Source organism: Sander vitreus, chromosome 10, assembly GCF_031162955.1.
Source record: "Sander vitreus isolate 19-12246 chromosome 10, sanVit1, whole genome shotgun sequence".
NCBI lineage: Eukaryota > Metazoa > Chordata > Actinopteri > Perciformes > Percidae > Sander > Sander vitreus.
This window is the reverse complement of record NC_135864.1, coordinates 31,115,566-31,132,550: the sequence shown is the minus strand read 5'-3', so window position 1 is coordinate 31,132,550 and position 16,985 is coordinate 31,115,566. Positions and strand designations below refer to the sequence as shown.

Here is a 16,985-nt window from a genome sequence, read left to right as displayed (position 1 = left end):
ACTTAAGTCGCACAAACAGCTGACTTCAGACTTGACTCGGACTCGACCAAAAAACTTCAGACTTGACTTGCGACTCGACCCAAAAGACTTCAGACTCGAGCTTCGAGACTCGTCAACAACATGTTTTCATGCAATTATTGCTTTTTAAATCTAAATGTATTCATGTATTTCTATTTTCTTTTATTGGCGCATATACGTTGGGGAAACGTATGACGAGCTGCATGTCCCCTGCCCTTTGCTATAATGTGCAACGTAACGCATGCGTTATGCCTTATGTGCGCACACGTAGAAATACATTGACGATGGCGACACCAAGTCCTCCCGGAGTTGTGCCTTTTCTCATTAGTTTTGCTTTCAATTACTTGGTAAACAGAGGCAGTAAGCCAACAGCTACATGCAAGCTGTGTGGCACCAAGTTAAATGATGCCGAATCAACAACGTCGAACTTCATCAGGCTTCTCAAAACGCACCCAGATAGGTCAGTCACTCACATACTAAGAAAGTGAAACGTTACATTTAGCATATATCGTCACAGGTAACAAGCTAACCATCGCAAAGTTTTGTGCTAATGCTGGGAACAGGCACATTGTATCTTTATAGTTAGTAGTTGCTGAGGCTCAGACATCCATGGCGCACAGGAGGCGGGACGCACGGATCCATCTCCCCAGGAACAAACGCTGTGCCGGGTGGGCAAACTCATGTGATGCGTAATTGATCCCGTGGATGATTTGTAGGCTATTAAGTGAACAAGGTGTACCCGGTCCACCAGACACTGGGCCGTCTGGACTGTCTTAATTCTGCACATATTTCTGTTACTGTAGTCCTATTTACTATTTCATTATTTCATCCATGAGTGGCACAGCGGATCCGTGCACACTGTCACCTGCCGTGGAGACGCTGGCCTCACTAAGCTCTCCTCCTCTGAGTCGGGTCTCCCTCGCGCTGGACTCAGTTTCACTGAGCATACTAACACTTAGAAAATAAATAAATTGCAGTAGATCAGTGAGTTTAAACTGCTTATTGTGCGTAATTTAGACTGACACTGAGATGCATGTTGTTCTGTAACTGGTGTGGCACTGCCACTATTCTCTTGATTTCCACTTCGACATTAGATTTTTTTGAGTGAAAGAGACGTTCCATTTAGCATATATCACCACAGGTAACAAGCTAACCATCGCAAAGTGTTGTGCTAATGCTGGGAACATGCACATTGTATCTTTATAGTTGTATCCATATGATGTGACAGACTTAGGTTAATATTTCACCAGGTCAGAGGGCTAGAGGGATGTGTTAAGTAGACCCCATAAAGTTATCCTACAACTGATTTTGATACTGTACTGTCTGGATGGTAGCTACAGGACATGATTTGAATTCATAAGATTTAACAATACAGGGACAGATCAGATGGCAAAAGACTTGAGACTTGACTTGAACTTGCCCCTCAAAGACTTGAGACTTGACTTGGACTTCCAAAAAATGACTTGTGAACATCTCTGCGTTCAGCGATTATTCTTTTTTTAAATTATTATTATAAAAAGGGGGGTGAATATTAAACTTACATTCATAGGTGGACAGAAACTCCAAATGGATGATAATGTTCTATCTGCTGGATGTGTCATAGGCACCTGTTTGCTAATACTTTTGCCATACTAACTTTATAAGGCGCTTAATGAGTTAATGTTGTGTGTACTGCCCCCAAGTGGCAAAAAAAAGCAGTTAATACTGCTTTAAGATGCTCTAGTCCAGGGAAATCAGACCCTAATGTCTTATAACGTAAAATGTATTTGTAAGTATAAAATCATTTAGAAAAATAAATACAATATACTAGAAAAAACAGGTAATGTGAAAAGGTGCCCACAATGTCTGACCCAGCCTATCCTACTTTAAATCAACTTTGAGCTAGTGCCCCAAACCTACCTGGAAATTTTCTCCAAAGGTGACCCTGGTCTGTGCAGTCCTCACATGTTCGATTCTGGGAGGGGTCATTACCACCTCCACCTAAAGCAAATACGTAAAGAAATATGAGCAAATACATTAAAGGTCCTATGACATGCTGCTTTTTGGATGCTTTTATATAATACTGTATCTGAAGTCTCTTTTATATAGGCCTTAGTGGTCCCCTAATACTGTATCTGAAGTCTCTTTTATATAGACCTTAGTGGTCCCCTAATACTGTATCTGAAGTCTTTTTTATATAGGCCTTAGTGGTCCCCTAATACTGTATCTGAAGTCTCTTTTATATAGGCCTTAGTGGTCCCCTAATACTGTATCTGAAGTCTCTTTCCAGAAATTCAGCCTTGGTGCAGAATTACAGCCACTAGAGCCAGTCCCACAATGAGCTTTCCTTTTGGATGTGCCATTTCTGTGTCTGTAGCTTCAAATGCTATTGAGGAGGAGAGAGGGGGGGCAAGATGGAGAGTGGGGGTGTGGTCTTGACCAACTGCCATGTTTCGCTTGTTTGCAAGCCATGATGTCTCTCTTTCTCATGGGTGGGCCAAATTCTCTGGGCGGGCAAAGCAGAGAAAGGGGAGGTAACCTTTCCCCTTATGACGTCATAAAGGGAAGATTCCAGATCGGCCCATCTGAGCTTTCATTTTCTCAAAGGCAGAGCAGGATACCCAGGGCTCGGTTTACACCTATCGCCATTTCTAGGGGACCATAGGCAGGCTGGGGGCACTCATATTAATGTTAAAAAACCTCATAAAGTGACATTTTCATGCCATGGGCCCTTTAAAAAAAGTTTTAGTGAAAGCTTGGAAAATATAGCTTTTGCAACCCCATACACCCCATACCTTTTCTTGACTGTGAGGACAAACCACATCTTTGATTCTGAAACTTAGGTATAAAGACATGTTAGACGTCTTTAAAACAGAGACTTTGATACTTATTAACTAGGCAGGGATTCTTAATGAACAAAAAGTGTCCTTAACCAGAAATGAAAGGAAGACTAATAGAAAAGAGTTGGCAGCGAAAGGCCTGCCTGCCTTAAGTCCTTATCTGTCCTGTTCATACCTGGAAAAGCTCCATGTCCTCCCCATTTGGCCGCTGAAAGACACACACATAATTTCCACCATCTAGCTCCGTTAGCTGAAGAATCCTCAGAGTCCCATTACGGAAAACTTTAATTGGTCTCTCTGGACTGGGGAGAGAAATGAGGTTGAGATTAAAGCACTCAGTGAAGTTTAACAGGAATTAAAACCTTTTAATGTATTTATAAAATGGCCAGTATTGTACTGATTCCTACATTTAAAAAAAAGTAAGTTACCTGTATCGATGTTCCATGATGGTCTTGGAGGGTAGCTGCCAGATGGTCCCTCTTGTGGATCCGGTAGACTCTGGACAGTGGAGGTAGACAGCGGACCCATACATAGCTGAGACAGAGTGCTGTCGGGATGGCACACCATGGTGGTGGGTTGGAGGGACGGGAAGAGGGGGAGGAGGCTGGCGGGGGAAGGAGGGGGAATCTTCCCTCACTTCCAGCTGAACAGTTCTTTTGGCAATGCCCACAGTATTAATGGCCAAACACTCGTACCTGTGGAAGGATCGACAGCAGCTTAAGAGCTCAGATCAACAGTCAGAGAAAACTATTTTAAACGGCCAGATAAGGAAGGTACACAACTTCTGACTTTAAATGCAGCTAACAACACCTCCACTGTCCTTAGCTATTGCTGCATGCCATTCAAAGTCAGAAGTTGAAAATGTACATTTGGTAGGTCCCAATTACAAGTATGCAGTTTTCTGAGGCTGATGGAAATGCCATTAGTTTCGCAAGTGTTATGTAAAAAAAAAAAGTATTGGACTAACTCTCACCCATAAAGCTTCAAAGGGAAATCAAACCTAAATTGAGAGGATTATTTAAAGGTCCTATGACATGCTGCTTTTTGGATGCTTTTATATAGGCCTTAGTGGTCCCCTAATACTGTATCTAAAGTCTCTTTTATATAGGCCTTAGTGGTCCCCTAATACTGTATCTAAAGTCTCTTTTATATAGGCCTTAGTGGTCCCCTAATACTGTATCTGAAGTCTCTTTTATATAGGCCTTAGTGGTCCCCTAATACTGTATCTGAAGTCTCTTTTATATAGACCTTAGTGGTCCCCTAATACTGTATCTAAAGTCTCTTTTATATAGGCCTTAGTGGTCCCCTAATACTGTATCTGAAGTCTCTTTTATATAGGCCTTAGTGGTCCCCTAATACTGTATCTGAAGTCTCTTTTATATAGACCTTAGTGGTCCCCTAATACTGTATCTGAGGTCTCTTTCCCGAAATTCAGCCTTGGTGGAGAATTACAGCCACTAGAGCCAGTCCCACCCATGCGCTTTACTTAGGATGTGCCATTTCTGTGTCTCTAGCTTTAAATGCTATTGAGGAGGAGAGAGGGGGGGCAAAATGGAGGTTGGGGGTGTGGCCTTGACCAACTGCCATGCTTCGCTTGTTTGCAAGCCATGACTTCTCTCTCTTTCTCATGGGCGGGCCAAATTCTCTGGGCGGTTAAAGCAGAGAAAGGGGAGGTAACCTTTCCCCTTATGATGTCATAAAGGGAAGAGTCCAGATCGGCCCATCTGAGCTTTCATTTTCTCAAAGGCAGAGCAGGATACCCAGGGCTCGGTTTACACCTATCACCATTTCTAAAAAACCTCATAAAGTGACATTTTCATGCCATGGGCCCTTTAAGTGATTAAGAACACATTTGGATTTAGCTAGGTAGGTCAACTAAAATATTTTATATATATATATATATATATATATATATATATATATATATATATATATATATATATATATATATATATATTCAACTGGACATTTGACCAGTGCATAAACAGAAAGGCTGAATCATACAAAAACAGACTTAAATAAATGCAAATCTCATACCCCCCAGCATCAGCTGGTGAAACATTCTTCATATACAGTGTCCCATTGGGAAAGACAAACAGCCTGCGTCCAAGAAACTGTGATGGCTTAACATGGACCCCTGCTGGGAGCGCCCATTTCAGAGCAGGCACTGGTTCGCCCTTCACAGAGCAGTGGACATACACACTCCTGCCTGGTTAAATGGGATTGTATTAGTTAGATTACTATTTCTGACATTGCAAACACTCTATTGTCTTTGTTTACCAGCCGTTTCATGAGAAAAACTTTCTGTTATGAGAGGTTTAGGGATGTTACAGTTCTGTACTATACCTGGCTGAATGATCACAGTATCCATTGCTTCTTCGCTGATGGTTGGAGGCAGAGCTGCCACATGGAGATGATAAGTGATTGTATCAGCACCCGCTGCGTTGCTTGCAATACATTTATAGTCCCCTTTGCTGGAGAAATTGAGGGAGTGAATATGAAGGGTTCCATTTTGAAGCAGAGACATCGGAGAAAGGGGAGTGTGAACAGTCCCGACTTCACGTACAAATGTCCTGTCCGGAAGAATCCAGGAAATTTGGGCAGTTGGTTTTCCCGAAGCGAAGCAGTCAAGAGTCACGCTTTTCCCTAAGTAGACTGCTATCTCTGTGGACTTGGGCGGCTGGATCCTGGGTGCCTCAGTCTGGACAGCTAAGGTGATGACCATGCGATCTGATCCAAGGCTGTTATGGGCTGTGCAGAGGTACTGGCCTCTATCCTGAAGCTGGATGTTTTTTATAACAAAAGTTCCATTTCTGAAGACTTCAAAACGGGAACCATGCTTGGTGTTGGCTGGGATGGTGGCACCTGAGAGGGGAACAGAAAGGGTAAAGAGACAATAGTGGGAGATATTTCAATTCATCAAATCATGATTCTCATGACTGATTATGCCACATTTGAAAATTGTCTGTTTCTGGCGTTCCCCAGTTACAGCATTAAAACAGACACAGCGGCAGGCAGGTCTGACCCAGAGATGGGGACTCGAGTTTGGACTCGGAATCCAGTCGCACTTAAGTCACACACACAGTGACTTGAAACTTGACTTGAGACTCATCCTCAAAAGACTTCAGACTTGACTCGGACTGGAGATGCTGGACTCGTGAACAATCTTTATTTTTAGGAAGCGTCTGATGAGCTGAAAGTTATTCCCCTACCTACGTAACCTGTAGCCTACCTACGTTACACGTAATAGATAACGTATCTGCTGCGCGCGGCCACACGTGAGAGAGGACCAACTTGGACCTGGTCTGACCCAGGGCCAGTAAGGTGAATGAGCTGAAAGCAACTGGGGATTTTCCTACATGTTCCTTTCTGTTATTAGCTTCATGTCCTTATCCCTTCCATGTCTCTCTCTTTTTTACCTCTGTCCCTCTTACCTGTGGAGACTTTGGTCCATGCGATGTTAGGTTCAGGATTCCCTGTTGCTTTGCAGGGCAGGAACACATCACTCTCCGCCAGTACTGACACACTAGCTGCGGTCACCGTGGTAATACGGGGCTTCAGCCCATCACTTCCAGCTGCCAACACCCATGGGAAAGGGGGAGCAGCAGTGGGCCGCCGAGAGCTGATACGTCCTGCTACAAAGACACATTCAAACAACACCAAATAATATCACTATCACTGACTCAAATATATTAAAATATACTGCTCATTTTATAGATACATTGCCCATATCTCTTCAATAGTGTGTATATCTACCTCCAACAGGCCACCGACCTCCGTGCAGGACCCCAGGGGTGGTGGGGTGGTGAGGACGAGGGGTCGTGATGAAACCAAAGAATGATGATGATGATGATGATGATGATGATGATGAAGGTTTAGCAGGGTTCGGTGGTTGCAGGGTGTAAGTGTAGAAAGCAGTGGGTGCTGCTGGTCTGGGGATGTAGGGTCTATGTGGAGATGGAGGGTTGGGTTCAGGCGTGACGGGAGATGGAGGATTGTGGTAGCTAGTGCGAGGTTTGGGTGTCACCATCCTCCCTAACTGAGCAATGCGATCAAGCTGCGCCTGGAAAAATCAAAATGATATTAGTAGTATGAAAGACTCCCTATAATGATTATTTGAATTTTTCCCTTCTTTAAGTGTGTTATTTTTGTGTGTATGTAATACGCGAAGGTATAAAAGTACAAAAAACACATTTCACTCCAAATGGAGCTTTCTCTCCTGTTTGAAAGTCCTCAACTAGTGATGTCACTGATTGAGAATGCCAGCCCATTTTTTCATATGTGCTGCCTGAGCAAGCACAGCCCGTCCAGTGGCTTGTTTGGATTTGGTTGACCAATCCCAACAGAGTGGGCCAGCTGACCAATCAGAGCAGACTGGGCTTTTCGGGAAGGCGGGCCAAGAGTTCAGACAGAAGGCTTGTTCGAGATGATCCAGGTCTGCGCAAAATCAATCACCGGCGATCGCCGCCCAATGCATGCTGGTTAGATTTGTGTCCGACTTGATCCCGACTTGCTCTGATGTCATGCACACGTGGGCAACGGTAACCTCACGAGATCAAGGCGGCCGCAGGTTTGAGACGCAGGCAGCGCAGTTTTTTTCCACCGACTGCAAGACCCAGGTGGACCCAGGGCACGCTGGGAAACGCCGATTGGTTCAGAATCGACTCAACATGACGACGTTTTATATAAACCTTTTATTGTTTTTGAATTGAAGGGATTTTAACTGCTATTTGTCTGATTTAAAGTTTTTTTTCTGTACAGAACACATGTCGTGTGGCTGATAGTGATGTTTAGAAGTTTAGAAGACTCAATCCGTTCAGATTACAGATCATCTACAGTCTATTGTTTATTAACATCAGCAACAGATCGCATGTAGAGCATTTTGACACTCTATCATAAAAACAACTGGAGACTGAGTACAAGCTGATATATGGGTCTGATAAAATTGTAATAAATCGGAATAAGACCTATCAGGATGTGAGTGCTTCTGTGACTTCCTGTTCAGCCTGAAGGCTGCTGGAATCGGCTGGAAACTGTCTGACTTGACCGCAGCTTTTTGTCTCCGCCCCCAGCTGCTCCCGCCTGCTCTCGTCCACTTTACAGGCGAGGCGCAGCTCATCTCGAACAAGCCTATTGTGTTTTAGGCAGAGGAGCTGCAGCAATGGGCAGTATGAAAAACAAAATGTTTTTTGAACATCAAAGCATGTAAACCTCTTCTAGTAGACCCCAAGAGTAAAAATATAATTCTGAAAAGGAGTGTAAAAGGGGCTCCATAACCCATTCACCTGGAATTAAATCCCATTTCTGAGAGATGATTGATAATCATGGTCATCATTAGCAGTTGTGTTTCTAAGCAAGCGGAATGTTGCTCACTCACTTTGTGTTTTTAAAGCACTTCATGAGCATTTAGATACACAATTATAATGATGGCATTCTGCACAAATCCGCAACACCACCTGTCCTCATACCTGTCTGTATCTGTTCCTCAGCCTTGATAGAAACAGTTGGTCTCTGGTTTGGGTCCTGCCATCCACATGATGATTTTGAAGATGATGGTGATGGTGCTGTGACAAATAGGGATTAGAGAGTGTAACTTTGGAGTTCCCTGTTGTTCCAGAAAATGTAGGTGTGGGCTTCACCGTTTCAGCTGTGATCTCTGGTCGGTTGGTGACAACCGGGCTTTGAGCCCAGGGGTGGGGGACAGGGTGTGACCCAGGACCTAGGACCAGAGAGCAAATATACATCCATGCATTCCAAACAGGATTAAGCCAACATAATATTGCCTTTTTGAGTATATTGGCAAGTCAAGTCCATAAAATCATCTTGTTTTTTATCCTTTATCTCTTAAACTTTTTTTCACATTTGGTCATCACACTCTAATTTCAAAAAGAAATCATTACACAGCAGCTGTATTTACCTTGCCTTGGATAAGGAAATGCCCTTTGACCTGGCCAGGAAGGGTAGAGGGGGTAGTATTGATGGTGATGGTGGTGTGAAGTCCAGTGGGAGGTCGGGGGGACTCTGGGAGGTTGGGAATGTCTGCCTGGATTCACTTCCCCCCGTCTTCTTGTATTTCTGTCTTGGTTTGTCTGTGTCGTCCTGGAAGTAGTAGTTTGCCCTCCCGCCTGTTTGTTCTGATGGAGCCAGGGGTGAACCGGCTCGATTATAGGGAAACTGTGGATCTCAGGCTTCGCTTTTGCCTTGTTTATGTCTTTATGCTCTTTCTGTGTGACTTCTTCTCTTGTTCTGCCTCTTGTTGAATGTGAGGTAATGATCTTGGAAGATGAAGTTCGTGCTTGGGTTGGTGCATTTTGTTCTGGTAAAGGTTGAGTGTTAGGTTTTGGTCTATTTTGTGTGGTTAAGCGGATGCTATCCCGCGTATTGTAGCTCTGTGTAGCCCACTCCCTTTCAGATTTCTCTGTATCTTTCTCAATGCCTTCTGTGTCTATGTTGTCTGTTTCTTGCCTTTCCATTGCTGTTTTTACCTCACTCTCTCTTGCCAGATTTGTATTGTCCTTGCCCTTTTCTTCAGTTTGTGTTCCTATCTTCACCCTCTGTTTCTCAGACTCCTTTAGGTTTACGGTGTCTGTCTCCTTCTCTTCGACAGTCCTATCAGTTGGATGAGGCGTACTATCTATCTTTGGAGTGACAATCGTCTTTGGATTAGGTGGAGAGCTACCTACATCCTTTTCTCTAGCTGATGGAAAATTGGTAAGGCTACTGTCAAGATCATGAGTGGTATGCAGGGTTTCACCGTTTAAATCTTCCTTGGCATCCAAAGTACCACTATCCTTGTAGTTATATTCTTCATAGTATTCGCCTTCATCTTCCTCAGTCTGATACTCGGCAGATATGGTTTCATGGTTTCCCACTGTGGTTGGAACAGGTGTTGTTATCATAGTAGTAGTAGTAGTAGTAGTAGTAGTAGTAGTAGTAGTAGTTGTGGTCATCGTTGTTGTTGGTATGGTCATTGTTGTTGTTGGTGTGGTGGTTGTTGTTGTTGTTGGGGGAACAGTTGTTTGGAGCTTGTTTGATGAATGGTAGAAGGGCTGTCCGTGCGGTCGGGCTCTCATTGGGGGTTTTCTACGTCTATACGGTGGTCTTCTCCTGTTTGACTGACCAGGAACAAGGTTGTTGTTCCTTCTCCCCTCTCCAGAGTGCCTATTTTCTGACTGATCGACTGGTTGAGGAGTTCCAACAGCAGTGGGGTCTGTGACAGCTTCTGCTTTTATTACGATCCCACCAACCTTGTGTGAGGTTGGTTGTGTACGTCTGGTAGGTGGTGGTTGTAAAACCTCTGGCAGACTTTCAGATGTTTCTGAGCTATCCCCTTTCTTCTCTGTAGAATAGGCTTCAGTCTTAGCTTTTGTGTCGATGGGGAAATGTTTTGGCTCTGTACGAATATCAGGAGGGGAGGTAGTAGGGGGTAAGTTGTTAGCAGTAGTAGCTATTGTAGAAGCAGCTGTAGTAGTAGGTTTGGAAGTACTTGTTTGGATGCTTACAGTGCTAGGCTCTGGTAATGACTGCTCTGTGGGCAGAGCAACACTTGGTTTAGCATTAGCTTTAGCCAATATCTCTGCCCAACGATTTGGATCTAACTCCTTCACAGATTTATTGGGTTTTCTCTTGAAATCTTTGATTCTTTTCCTTTTTGAAAGGCCATTAGAACTCTTTTGTTGTGTTCCTACCGTCTTCGGGAACTGTGTAGCAAAAGGACGTATAATTTCCTGGTAATCTCCCCCTGAACCCTCTCCTTCCTCCACGCCAATTGTCAAGATCGGCTGCTTTTGCGCAGTCTGTACTTTGGACCTATCAGAAGTCTTTTCTCCTGTGACTTCCACCATGTGTGATAGCATGTCAACGCCATACAGATTTGAGGTCAGGCAGGTATATTCCCCTGCATCTTCTTGTGTTAACCTCCTTACAAACAAGGTCCCATTTTCCATCACTTCTGTCCGCCTTGTCTGTTGCGTGGGGAGAAGAATTTGGTTTTTAGGTAGGTACCACATAGTTTGACTGGGCAGGACTGAGGTTACCTCACAAGGGAGGGTAAAGGAGTGTCCCCTTTCAACTACAATTTTCTGACCATTGAAAGCGGTGGGGCTGAGTGAGGGTTGTTTGATGGTGAGCCTCAGAGGCACCAAGTCCACACCGGCTATGGTTCTGACCATACAGTGGTAAAGGCCTGAGTCGGACAGTGTGGCATTCAAAATCACCAGTTCTCCTCTTTCAGAAATTTTAACTTTATCAGTTGCATCTTCAACAATGGACAAATCTGGAAGCATCCACTCTACCTTCACCTCCTGATCTGAAGTGACAACACTGCACTCCAAGTTAACCTTTGAACCCTCGAGAGCAGTCTGAATCCGCCCGGCTGTCCCTCTGCGAATTAGAGCCCAGGACATGGTGTGGTCATTGTCATCTCCCGTCCCTCTATGGCTGTTGACTTGCTTGGTGATTACAGTAGTGAAATCCATCACCAGTTTCTTGGTTGTTGTCTGCTGTCTGTTGAGCCTTAAAGTGACTCTGGGTTGAAGCAGCCACGAGGGTTCTGCTACCAAATACCCTTTTAATTCTGTGAAATATGGGGAATTTTCATTTACGGCTTGGACATATTGATAGGTTACTCCACTTGCATTTCCTCTCTGCTGACCCCTCTCCAAAATAGCAGGGCTTTCATAGTAATATGCGACCAATTGCCATAGATTTTGCAACGTCTCCCGATCAATCTCACACTCCAGGACAGTCACCAGTGACACATTGACAGACAACTCCCCAGGTGAATGTGGATTTCCTTTCCAAGTCATGGGTGAACTGTCTTCAGGGTGTCGCACGTCACACGCCACATGAGCACTGTTTCCATGGCTGTCAGAGAGAACAAAAGTCAGATGGCCCAAAGGCTTTTCAAAGTCCCGTGTGTACGGGAGGTCAGGCTCTGCTTCAGATTCAGCCCACACAGGATTGTCCCACTGTTTGAGGGTGGAGCGAAGAGATGGCCGCTCACAGGTGAGCTTGTCTGGAGTCTGTTCTAGCAAAAGGCTCCCATTCAGGGGTTGAGGAGAGGAGCACAGGGGGCAAGTGTCACTGGAGCCACGTTCCTTCTTGCACTTTATTACGCCTGGGAGAAAGAGGGGGAGAGTAGACGAGATAAAAAGGCAGGAGAAGAAGGAACGATGGAAAATAGGGGGGAGGGAAGCGGCAGTTGTGAGGGAAAAAGTCAGGAACAAATTAAGATGGGAGAAAGGAAAAGAAGGGGGAAAAGGTGAAGAATAAAACATGAATCTGGGATTATAGGGGTTTGAAAAACTGCCGATACAATTTTATCTCTTCAGTTTGAGTTCAGTGAAGGTTCATGCATCCACTAATTCTGGCAGTCACAGACCGCTATTTTCAGAAAACAGTGATATAATAACAGTTGTGTTGATACAAACAGCTAGCATATGGAACTGGTTAAACGTAACAAAGCAATGACAAATGAGAAAAAGCATGTGTCATGAAAAATATTGACTGAAAAAGAGGGATAAAGAAATTGTAAACAGTTTAATTGATGTTCTACATGAATGTGGATCAAATACAGTCAATTTATTGAGAGAAGCTGTGTCCTTCATATGTCGTGCAGAAGCTGGGTGGCAGGCCTGCGACATTTTCTGCCAGTACTATGCTCTGTTTCTGGTTAAAAACACACGTCTGAAGCCCAGAGACATTTTTCTTTCTGTGCATATATTAATAATGTAGGAATAAGTCACAACCAGGTATTAAGTTGTTTGCCTTGCACTAAGATGACTAATTTACAAATTGTTAATTTAAAGGTTAATATTTATACGTTTTTGCCTTGGCAGGAGCTAATCAGTCATGGGGCTCAGTGTCTTGATCTACATTCTCCAGTTATATTGTGACAGATATTGATCCTTAAAGTGGCTATATTTTTTTTTTATTCCTAATAAGAGCAATGTGTCGGGGCGGCCTCTAGCTCACCCAGTAGAGTGTGCGCCCCATGTAGGCTGAGTCCTTTGCAGCGGCCCGGGTTTGAATCCGACCTGTGGCCTTCTCTCTCTCTCTCTCCTAAACTTTTTAGTGAGTTTCAGCTCATTGTTTAGCCACAGCTTTACTGTTTTGGTTCACTCTCACCACTCTAATGAAGTTTTTTTTTTAGCTGCAGCAAGCAGCTGTTTCGAGTGAAACAGCTCTAAAACCACACTACCCATTAAGCACTAAACAGAACGCAGACACAGATAGAGACTAGCTGGTGAAAATAGTGCAGCGTTTAGAAGCTAAAAAGCCAGATATTTCCTTCAGGAGTTGGTCAAAACCAAAAACAGAGTTAAAAGAGAGTGAATATTTGCTGTTGGTCAGAAACACAACTCTGAATGAATGATAATGTTGCTCTGTAAGTGCTGGATGTGTGAAGTATAAGTAACGGTTTGATAACAAGTTTCAAGTGGAGCATTTAACAGCTAAAGACCCAGACATTTCACTCAGGAGTTGTTGGAGACAATGTTATGTTTTAAGCTTGTTCTCTTTCGCCAAGGAGGCCAACAAATAGATTAATGCAGCTCTAAATTTTTCACGCCCCTACGAACCTTAAAGGACAATTCCGGCGCAAAGTGAACCTAGGGGTTAATAACATATGTGTACCGAGTCGACCGTTCTCTGGGATATGTTTTCATGCTAATCGAATGTGTCTCTAGCTTGAAACAAGATACCGCAAACCGCTGATTAGCTTATGAAGCTAGTCGTCGGGGCAGAGGGTAAATCGCTATTTCCACGGTAGCATAATGAGGCTCCGTACATGTAAACCGAAGCATTGAGAACTTTGTAAGTGTACATACAGTTTATTAAACAGATAGTTGGTAGTATAAAGACAGTACCGTTCGCGTATACAGGCAGGCGCCATCTTGGGAAAACAGTCACGACCAGTCGAACGACGAACGCCGTGCTTGAGCTATGTTACTGGTTACTGGTTGCACGGCATTTGTCGTTTGCCTCGTTATGCTACCGTTGAAGTGTGGTGCTATTTTGAGCCTTGTTAGTGGTATAGAAATAGAGATTTCTTTTTACTTTACCCTCTGCCCCGACAACTAGCTTTATAAGCTAATCAGCGGTTTGCGGTATCTTGTTTCAAGCTAGAGACACATTCGATTAGCATGAAAACATATCCCAGAGAACGGTCGACTCGGTACACATATGTTATTAACCCCTAGGTTTATTTTGCACCGGAATTATCCTTTAACATAGTCGTTTAGTCGTTTGTCATCCGGTTTAGATGAAACCTTTTGGTGCCAAAGAAGTGAAGAAGTAGGGAATAGTGTTTTAATGTGAGAAAATATGATTGGACTAATTACGTATGCGTCCTTACCTTCGTGTGTGGAGCTCCATTCTATTAACCAGTGGAGCTGACAGTCACAGGTCCAGGGGTTACCATGCAGAGAGAGGAGCTCAAGCCTGGGAGCTGTCTTCAGTGCTACAGCAGGAAGCTGCTCCAACAGATTGTCTGACAGGTGTAAGTGTCTGAGACAAAAACATGATATCAGTTCCTTCACCTATTGGTGACACTGGGATGACGCCTATCCTTGCATGCACCATGCAGAAGACAGCGGAACAAATATGCTATCATTTCCAAAAGGTATGAGGTACAGGTATAGCAACTCTGTATACTGTATGTGTCTTAACAGGAGGGGACTCTCTTGTTGGACATACAAACTCCATTAATTCTGTAAGCAAAGCAACTTCCTCTTGGTGGTGGTTTTAAAGCTATCCTTCACATTCTTTCCAAGTTATATTTACCTCCCATTAAACAAATAAAATAAGAGAAATATCCCCTGTCTTTTTTTCTTTTCTTACTTGAGTCCAGAGGTCCAAAAGCTTCCTAGCAGTGACACCGTTATGAAGGTATGAGGGTGGATCTCTTTGAGCAGGTTCCCCTCCAGCTGCAGGAGTTTTAGGGAGGTCAGGCCAGAGAAGGAGTACGGCTCTATAAAGTCAATGAGGTTGTGGTCCAGATGGAGACGGATCAAACCAACAAGGCCCTCCAACAGACCAGGGTTCACCGATGTGAGCTTGTTGTAACTCAACTTCAAGATCTGGGGAAAAAATTAGAATGTAAGTCCATATTCAGCAGCCATCTAGCTCTCTTTAAATTCACCAACTCCTTAAAAAATATTGTTATCTTTAGCTTGATAGATGAAGTTTCATTCAGCTGCTTGTTTTTTGTGTCTTTGATTGTTCATGCTTGACAGGTAGTGTACACCGACTTGTCTAAGCGTGTTTGCTGGAAATGGCTGCCTCAGGATAAAATGAGCTAAAAGTAACTAATAGTGGCTTATAGATGTGCAGAGCTACAGAGAAGGCAGCACGTTCTCAGTGGGTTTGGCAGCATGTAGAACCTTCAGATTTATTAATTCTGTTAGATATATTGTAATAAAGTGATTATGATGATTTTTTTTTAAAAAGTGCACTAGGTGAGATTTTCATTTAGAAACTGTATCAGTTGCATCTCATGCATCTCATCCTCATTATATGAGAATGAGAGTTCTTTGGGGACATTTGTTCCTCCAATAACTCAGTGACTCAACCCCAACATCTACCTCTGGTGCTGAAAAATAAAGCCAATGCGGAATTGAGGCTGGCTCCAAAAGAGAGTCAATAGCCTCTTTCCGACCAAGTGGTTACAGGAACGTAGTTATAGGAACAGTCCACTTCTAAACAGTTCTACTAACTACTCTCCCCCAAAACCGTTTTTTCCATTTGCATTCGCACTGGCCAAGTGGCCATAGGAACTGGTAGGAGGGGTAAGGGAGTTCAGACAAAGTTGTCTGAATGCCAGTGTAGACCTTTTATGATAACACAAACATTTCACAAGAATGTCAACAGGTGTGATTAGATGGCTGTGTGAACACAAAAGACCAGCCATCTAACCAGCACAATATCTTGTTATGATACCACAGCCATTTAACCTGCTGCTGCTCTTTTTAATCAAGCAGGTAGGCCTACCTTCATGTGTGCATGTACAAATAAGTGTAGTAACCCACTTTTCTATTAAATCTTTTATTGATATCAAAGTAAAACACAACACTGCAAACTTTCGAGTGCAAAGATAAACTTAAGACCTGTTTACAAAAGTAGAAGGCATGCTAAACAGTGAAGTCAATACAATATTAAAAAAATGCGGAAAAGGGAAAAGGGAAAGACCCTGCCCTGAAGTAGGAGCTGATAGAGTTACAGGAACTGTGGTCAGAGGAACTTAATAATCCCCAAATTGGTCCAGTCGGAACGCGAGAAAAGAAGGGTTCTAGGAACGTTATGTTCTAGGAACTGCAAAAATCCCTCCGGTCGGAAAGGGACTATTCCCTATAGACCCCCATGTTAAAATGGCCAACTTTACAGCAGAATTAAACATGTTTACGGCATGGTATTTTGGTCTCTAATTCTAATTAAGGGCGTTCCGCTTTGAGTGACAGGTGGGCTGCCGTCACAAGAGGTGAGCATAGACTGGAGGCTTCATTCGCCTCAGCTCCACCCACGTTCCACCTCTTTGCCCATTTTTTAACGCCAGGCACTGCCAAGATGGTGACGACCGGAGCCACCCGAAGCCGCCCACACTAAGCTTCAATTTTGGCTCTTCAGAAACATGGGTGAGGTCACGGAGACTAAGTCCATACTTTATACGGTATAAGCTCAACCCCAACCCTAACTGCTACTGCTTCACATCCAATTCTGATGCATTGGCATAGATCTTCAGTCTGTTTACAATGCACATTTAGGTTCTGATTGAGCACATCTGGAGCCAACAAGACACACTGCGTTTTTAGTTAAGCAATCAAAGCACCACTAATTATTGGCTTAAATGGGGCTTTGGTTGGGGAGATTTGATTTGGCTCGGTTTGTACATGCACTGTGGTGTTAGCCAGCCCCAGCGTGGTTCGCTACTTTTACATATGCTTTGGCTACAAGTTGCTCCAGATAACAGATCAAAGACCCCACATCAACAACCCTTTGTATTTAACAGTTGACTTGCATCTGTTTGGACCTGAACAGAATGTAGGAGAAAACCCAGGTTCTCGCAGAATTAACTCTAATAACTTATGGGACTTAATTCTTAATGATGAGCCATGATTAAGAATTAAGAATTAATTCTTAATGATGAGCCAT

At 43.6% G+C, this 16,985-nt stretch overlaps 1 protein-coding gene across 3 annotated transcripts in view; it reads right to left on the bottom strand.

Annotated features, from left to right (window-relative positions):
- The window catches only part of LOC144524681 (matrix-remodeling-associated protein 5), a 36,654-nt gene that overhangs the window by 3,484 nt on the left and 16,185 nt on the right, over positions 1-16,985 (bottom strand). For 2 of the 3 annotated variants that reach the window (XM_078261113.1, XM_078261112.1), the window contains 11 exons: positions 14,679-14,917; positions 14,194-14,345; positions 8,755-11,955; positions 8,306-8,556; positions 6,594-6,900; positions 6,272-6,472; positions 5,184-5,702; positions 4,875-5,046; positions 3,266-3,532; positions 3,013-3,139; positions 1,918-1,998 (listed from right to left, as the gene is read on the bottom strand). In XM_078261113.1, coding sequence (XP_078117239.1) covers positions 1,918-1,998; positions 3,013-3,139; positions 3,266-3,532; positions 4,875-5,046; positions 5,184-5,702; positions 6,272-6,472; positions 6,594-6,900; positions 8,306-8,556; positions 8,755-11,955; positions 14,194-14,345; positions 14,679-14,917 — 5,517 coding nt within the window. The remainder of the gene's footprint in view (positions 1-1,917; positions 1,999-3,012; positions 3,140-3,265; positions 3,533-4,874; positions 5,047-5,183; positions 5,703-6,271; positions 6,473-6,593; positions 6,901-8,305; positions 8,557-8,754; positions 11,956-14,193; positions 14,346-14,678; positions 14,918-16,985) is intronic. The other variant, XM_078261114.1, reaches the window with a different exon arrangement.